Source organism: Acanthisitta chloris, unplaced genomic scaffold (genome assembly GCF_000695815.1).
Source record: "Acanthisitta chloris isolate BGI_N310 unplaced genomic scaffold, ASM69581v1 scaffold22112, whole genome shotgun sequence".
Taxonomy (NCBI): domain Eukaryota; kingdom Metazoa; phylum Chordata; class Aves; order Passeriformes; family Acanthisittidae; genus Acanthisitta; species Acanthisitta chloris.
Window position 1 is genome coordinate 31,953 of NW_008662451.1, and position 7,249 is coordinate 39,201.

The window sequence follows — 7,249 nt, forward strand, 5'->3', positions numbered from 1 at the left end:
AAGACTTGGCAGAGCTCATCTTTCAGAGCTGAATTCTAGCACAGTTGCTGACTCTTTTAATCTATGTCTTGTGCTGTTTTGGCTGGGGTGGAGTTAATTTTCTTCACAGTGGCTAGTATGGGGCTATGTTTTGCATTTGTGCTGAACGTAGGATTGATAATATAGAGATGTTTTTGTTATTGCTGAGCAGTGCTTGGACAGAGCCAAGGCCTTTTGTATTTTCTGTACAGCCATGCTGGCAAGGAATTTGAGATTGCATGGGAAGATGGGGAGGGACACAGCCGGGACAGGTGACCCAAACCTTCACAGTGGCTAGTATGGGGCTATGTTTTGCATTTGTGCTGAACGTAGGATTGATAATATAGAGATGTTTTTGTTATTGCTGAGCAGTGCTTGGACAGAGCCAAGGCCTTTTGTATTTTCTGTACAGCCATGCTGGCAAGGAATTTGAGATTGCATGGGAAGATGGGGAGGGACACAGCCGGGACAGGTGACCCAAACTGACCAAGGGGATATTCCATACCATACCACATCATGCTCAGTGTATAAAATGGGAGGAAGAAGGAGGAAAGGGGAGATGTTCAGAGTGATGGCATTTGTCTTCCCAAGTAACTGCCATGTGTGATGGGGCTCTGCTGTCCTGGAGATGGCTGAACAACTCCTGCCCCTGGGAAGCAGTGAATTCATTCCTTGTTTTGCGTAGCTTGTGTGCATGGCTTTTGCTTTCCTTGTCAAACTGTCTTTATCTCAACCCACGTGTTTACCCTTCTGATTTTCTTCCCAATCCCACTGGTGTGGGAGTGAGGGGCTGTGTGGGGCTTGGCTGCTGCCTGGGGTTAATCTGTGACAATCTGTGTATCAGTCCTCACCGAGGCTGTGACCGAGGCTGTAAGGTGGGAATTAAATCACTGTATGTCTCAGGAATATTGTAAAGCTTGATAAGCTTTGCAAGTGCTTTGATATTGATTACTGGAAGATGCCGTGGTTAACGCAAGCTTATACCGACTCTGTTGTCTTACCTGAAGAATGTGTTTCAGGAGTGTGAGGTGATTGTAGTGGTCTCCAGTGTCAGTTCCTGAAGCACAGGCCAGAGTATCTGCATGTGCCAGTTGTGCCTTCAGGAAAGGTGACTGACATTGCTTTCGCTAACCATTGCTTTTCTGAGATGGCAGTTCAGCTCTTTGAGATTGGGTTTGGGGTAGCATTCACTGGTTCAGTATTTGCCAAAGGCCCAGTCATCAAGTAGCAGCTCATTTGACATCTACATTAGGATGTACACAGCAAACAGCAAAGTAATTGGAGCTCTTTCTATGAAGAAACAGGAGCAAGCTGGTGCCGTCAGGCATCCAGGTGGTAGTAGGATTTTGGTGGTCTGGTCTTGAGCGGTCCGTACAGATCTCTCTATCTGATAGAAGTACAGATTATATTGACTGGGCAATAATATTCTCTTGATCTTCTATCTTTTTTTCTTTGAGGGCTGTTACTAATAATGTCAATCTTAAATATTTTTCCTGATTTTAAATTACTTTTTTTCCTTCAACTCTCTCTTCTCCCCCCGACCTATTTTTATCTTCCTTCCAAATGCAATATTGGTTGAGCCCAACTAAAAGATTTGACTTTGCCATTGGCTTTCACAAGTTCAGTCACGCAAAACTCCCACAGTTACTCACAGGCAGAATTCTCTAGGCCTTTTTTATGTCCTGCCAACTAAGAAAAAGAATGGTTGTGTCTTCTTATCCTAATGTTGTATCTCAGCACGTAAGAAATAATTTCTGATGCAACAGGCTCTTGGGGTAGAAGGCTAAAAACCAGAGAAGTGTTTTGCTCTCTGCAATTCATGTTCTTTGCACTGAAATGTTAATTTTCATTGACAGTTCTTCAGAATTAAACCCTTTTAGTTTTGTTTCTGCATAGTCTTAAGACACAGCAGTAGTTTGAGTGTGCATGATTGGTACTTTAAAGGAATCCTTCCATGTTGAAAAACAAGTTCTATATTTACCATAAGTTCAGCTTAATGGGAGGAATAACTGATAGGCTAACAAAATATGACAGTGCCTAAAATAACCTTTTTGTAGTCAAGAATGTAGCATCCAAAATGTGATACTACAAGACATTTCAGAGCTAAAAACATTAATTGTATTTTCATTTTTTCAGTAGCAAGAACTTTGGATTTCAACAATGCTGCAGTTTCAGGTCAGAGGAGGATCGCAGTCAAATTGGTCCCAGAAGTTATACATTTGGGAGAGGGTAGAGAAGGGCTTCTTTAGTGAGTGACTTCATTTTAAAGTGCCTGTAATTTGAAGATGCTTGCAGGCTTTGTTTTGAGATTTTTAGATAAGCCCAGAAGTAGTAATCAGCAAAGGTACAATGTTCTCGATAAATCTGTGATAAATATATTTTGTCACATATATCTCTTATATAGACTTTATCACCAAGTATGTTGTGCTTTTGCATTTAAGTGTATTTTCTGTTTTAAAAGTGTGTACATATGTGTGTTGCTTAGGGATTCTCCTGGATGAAAGTTGCTTATGTAAGTGTAAATCACTGTTTTCCTTGCTGATTTTACAGCAGTAAATCCTTCCATTATTTCCTGGCCATCCAGACCTTATGACACAGTATGTCCTGTGCTGTCGTATGTGTGAGAAGGCTTTTTAGGGGGAGCAATCAGACTGGACCCCAATCTCCAGGGCAGTGTTTTTTTCTAATTAAATTGTCATGGGAAGGAATATCCGGAACAGCAGTTTTCATTTTCAGTTGAGGAAAAAACATTATGAGTCTTTGTCATTTGATTAAAAGTTACTTAACCTTCAAATTGCTACAGATGTAAAGACAGCTCTGAGTTTCCAATGTAATCGCCTCCAAGTTAAAATCAGGAAAATCTTTGTGTAATGAAACCCATATGTCATAGTGAAAGGATGCAAAGCACTGGCAGAGTGGGCTGCTCTAGCAGGAGATTCTGCACCCAATCTTGTTAACCAGGACTGCTTTTGGTAATCCCTCATCTCCTCACTTGTAGGAAATCAATCTGTACTACTGAATCTTTTCAACCAGCAACTACAAAATTTACTGTGGAGAGGCAGCTTGGGGACAATTGTAGTAAAAAAGGAGCCCCAGGCAACAAGGCTAAATGCGGGATTGAGGGATTGAAGTTCTAAAGAGGAGATTATATTAAAACCTTATTCTGCTCCCCTATCAAGTAGAAATATTTCTTCCTTTCAGCCCCAGCCTTTCCTACCCAGTACCTGTTCTTGAGATCTGCTTGGCAGATCTTGCTAGGCAGCAACCTGAATTCATACAGTACAGCATTCTCTGTTAACTGTAATAGCCTAATACCACTGTTCAGTATATTTATCTGAAAAAGTCTATTCAAGGACTCAACTTCCATTGTAACCAGGGCTGATAACATCTTAAAGTGTTTTTACTATGGTGTTCAGTGTCCTCTTCCTCCTCCCTAGTAGGTGAGATTAATTTGTATCGAAGCTATTGTGATCATACCCATTGTTGATTTTTCTATTGTAGTAGATGCACAGCATAGGCAAGGTTGTAAATCGTGACTTGTCATGGAGATTCATGTTTCTGTTCCATGCTGCGCAGGCTCTGTAGTGTGTGTTTGCTGCTACAATGAAACCTGTGCTTAAGCCCTCTCTTCACTTGAAGTCTGTGGTTTAAACGACCATTGTAAAGAAAAAATCCCTAAGGTTTTCACTACAGTTTTGTCCAACCTTTTAATTAAAAAATCCACCTCTATCTACTATTCAACTGGCTTCTGCAAGTCCCTTGGGTAGTTGCTTAAAGCTGGTTTTACCAGCTCTCTTAGCCTGCAATCATATTTAGAATGTGGGCGATGGTTTCTTCATTCACAAGCTCTTCCCTCACTCCAGCAAGCTCCATAAGGCCCCATTGGAAAGGATATTCCCATTATTAAGGATTCATTTGTCAAAAGCAATAATGAGTAGAGGAGTCAGTTTAATATTAGAGGCTTTTCTGTGCAAAATCCAAGCTCAAATCATACTCCAGCGCAGATTAAAGAGAAACAAAGGGGAAGGAATAGCCAAGACGTTTGAACGCAGTACCATGTAGTATAAATTCGGCCTGTGTTTGGCAGGAATACATTGAACTGTGGTTCTTGGGAAGCAGCTGAAGCAGGGAAAACGAGATTGTTAATGCTTGTGGAAACTTGCCCTTAGTTTGGCTGTGAATTTTTTGTCATATGAGGAAATTATTTCCTGGGCATTTTCATACATATACAAAGGTCCTTTTTTCTTTCTCAGTTTGGCACCGTATCCTTAAAAATAAAGCTCCGGTGCAAGCCTGAGTCTGAGGAGACGAGGAATACAGAATAGCAGAAGGCTGTCTCCTGCTCCTAATGGGATTTTGTAGCAGCATGTGCGAGTTTGTTTCAGAAGTCAGAAATGAACAGATGTTGGTATAAATTACCTCTGTGTCTGATGTCTTGCAAATTAAAAGCGCGGTTGGCATCACTAAACAATTTCACCAGGTTGGGGGGGGAAGCGGGCGGTGATTATTGTAGCAGGTCGGTAAGAATCTTTAAGCTGCAGCAGAACAGGATAGCAAGGATAAAGGAATGAAGAATAAAATGAGAGGTCTGTGAATTAATCAGAAATGTTAACATCTCCGATGACAAGTGAACAGGAGGGCACGTGCTCTGGAGCAACCTCCAACCCACAGTAATTTCACTCAGCACACAGAAGGAGTCTGTGCTCTCTGCCTGATTTATAGGGTGCAGCCCTCTTTGGGGGAACAGAATTGTCATGCATTCGTGTATCTGCTATATGAGACCTGCACTCTGGAAAACTTTCCACTCTAGCAACTACAGTTCAGCTTTGTGTTTTCTCTGTTAAGAGTGTTTTAAAGCCATGCACTCCTGATGGTGCAAGGCAGGCAGGTGTCAAAGAACTAGTACTGAGAATTGAATCCTAGCTGAAATTTTTTCAAACCTTGCAGTTTTATTTAGTCATGCTCTTTGTGCATAACAGTTTAGTTCCTGACAAAGTAACAATCCACTCTGCGCTTCTGCAGCACCTTCTATCCCTGTGTCATTTCAGCAGCACTTAAAAGATACAAGTCACCCTGCGGATGGGGAGGTAGAGGTACAAATGAGTACTATTGTGGTAGTTCATGCTGAGAATCAGAAGCAGAGTTGGGAATGGATCCCAGGTGATATAACTCACAGCTGGAGGCATGAACCAAGTGAACAGTGCAGTGATCTCCTTGAATCTGCAGCCAGTCTGAAGCATGTTCCACTCAGAACAGAGGACTTTGCAGCCTATGAATGTCAATATGTACCAGACAGGTCATAATATCACTAATTGTTTTACAGCAGTCTTGTTGATGACGATACCTTGTGATGCAATTTTGGGTAGATAGTTTAGAATGTAATAATTTAAAGAAGAAGCTTTAAGACACAAATTCTAACCTTTATGTAAAGAATAGCAAAATGTCTTTACCTGAGGGTGCACATTGAGTATTTTAAGTTGAACATTTTAATTATATTTCAGTTCTGTTCTGAGAGATAATAATGTCAAAAGAAAACCCAACACCAGCAACAAGCCCACCTCTGGTTTATAATTGTAATTTCTATTGTTCCTCTCAGTAGAGAGGCCAAGAATTGAATGGATAAAACAAAATGAATTCCCATCTCCTTCCAAACTCTCTTTAGGCTAGGTGTGGGAAACATGCATGCTTTTATCATTCCTGTGAATAAAAACCTTCCGTGTTTTGATGGCTGTCAGTCCAGCACAAAGCTTACACCTTTATTGAAAAGAAATGATGAGAAGCACCAGTGGGAAGATTTTCTTTCTCCAGGACTCAGTTACTGATGGTGTTGTCTGTGATGCATTGTGTTGTTATTGCAAGACAAGGATAGTATAAGGCTGCTTTGCCAGCTTGTGAGCTTATGGGTTCTCAAGTCAGAAATGTCTTGTGCAGAAAAGTGGCTGTGTAAACCCTGCTGTAATAGAGCTACCAGAAATTGATGGTACCAACAGTGAGAGAGAGACATATAAACCTTGCCTTGCTGTATTAAACATCGAAGGACTGACAATGCAGAGAGGGAGAAGACCAAAGCTCTATAAACTTTACTTTATTACACTATCCATAGATGAACTGCATTGAAGGAATATAAACCCCATTATATTACAGCATCCAGGGACAGACACTGCTGAGAGAGAGAAAATGCTGCCTAATTTCTGTTGAAGATCATAGCATCCAGGGACCAATAATCCTGAAATGGAGAAAGAGAGAGTTCCATAATCTGTGACAGATTATAACATCCAGGAACAATTGCTCTGAGACAGAGAGATGGAGATCTGGATTACACCATTCAGAGATGGATAGTGCAGAGAAAAAGAGGTGCTGCAAGAGCATAATGCAGTAGGAATAGAAAGCATAGATTGTATGTAATGAGACAGCCTGTGGGAATTATTGCTGAGTTTAGAAGATTCCAGGCCCTGTCTGCATTTCTAGGATGTCAGGAATTCAAGCCGAAATGCAGTTTTATTTATTTTCCACTTAAATAGATAAATAAAATAATCCTTACTCACTTTTGGTACAAGCACAGATCTAAATGATTTTCTTATCCTATGGTTAAAATATATGAATCATACAATTGTTTGGGTTTCTTGGCTTTTAAAAAAAATATTGATCTCTTTTTCCTCCCTTGTGATTTCAGCTAGAGAAATGACTCGAGGGAAATTCCTGAACATCCTAGAGAAACCCAAAAAGTAGACGCTACATCTGGAGTTTGGATGAAAATACCCCAACTAGGTCATTTTACGTACTGCGCATCCAGATGAAGCTCAGAACTTACAAGAAGTACAAAGCTCTTGCTCTTGACCTTCAGAAGCAAACATCTCTTTTTGCTTCCACAGCTCATCTCTTTGCGGGGAAAATGTACTGCATACACAGGTCGCAAGGACTGCAGTTGGTTGCATTGGAATTCAGACTTCATCTGGCCACAGGATGTCCCACAAGAGGACTGAGCCCTGACACACTGTGACACAGTTACCTGCTTTATCAGCTGTTCACAGAGTCCTTATTCAGCTGCTCTCGGGGACAGCACCTGTTTGAAGCACACAGCAGATCCAACACTGGCCAGTGTGCATCATGAGGCATTGACCCTCTTGTGTGTCTTTTGTCTTACACACACTGATTTCCTATGTATCTCTACTGTGTTAAAGGATTTGAGCATAGTTTGGGGTGTGGATGGACCACTAGCCCTGGTTCAGCA

At 41.1% G+C, this 7,249-nt stretch overlaps 1 protein-coding gene across 1 annotated transcript in view; it reads left to right on the top strand.

Annotated features, from left to right (window-relative positions):
• LIN52 (lin-52 DREAM MuvB core complex component) overlaps positions 1–6,747 on the top strand; it is a gene marked incomplete at its 5' end in the record, with an annotated part of 38,667 nt that extends 31,920 nt beyond the window's left edge. The window contains one exon of the mRNA XM_009070617.1: positions 6,692–6,747. Within this exon, the coding sequence (XP_009068865.1) occupies positions 6,692–6,747 (56 nt within the window). The remainder of the gene's footprint in view (positions 1–6,691) is intronic.
• Between the last annotated feature and the right edge of the window lie 502 nt (positions 6,748–7,249).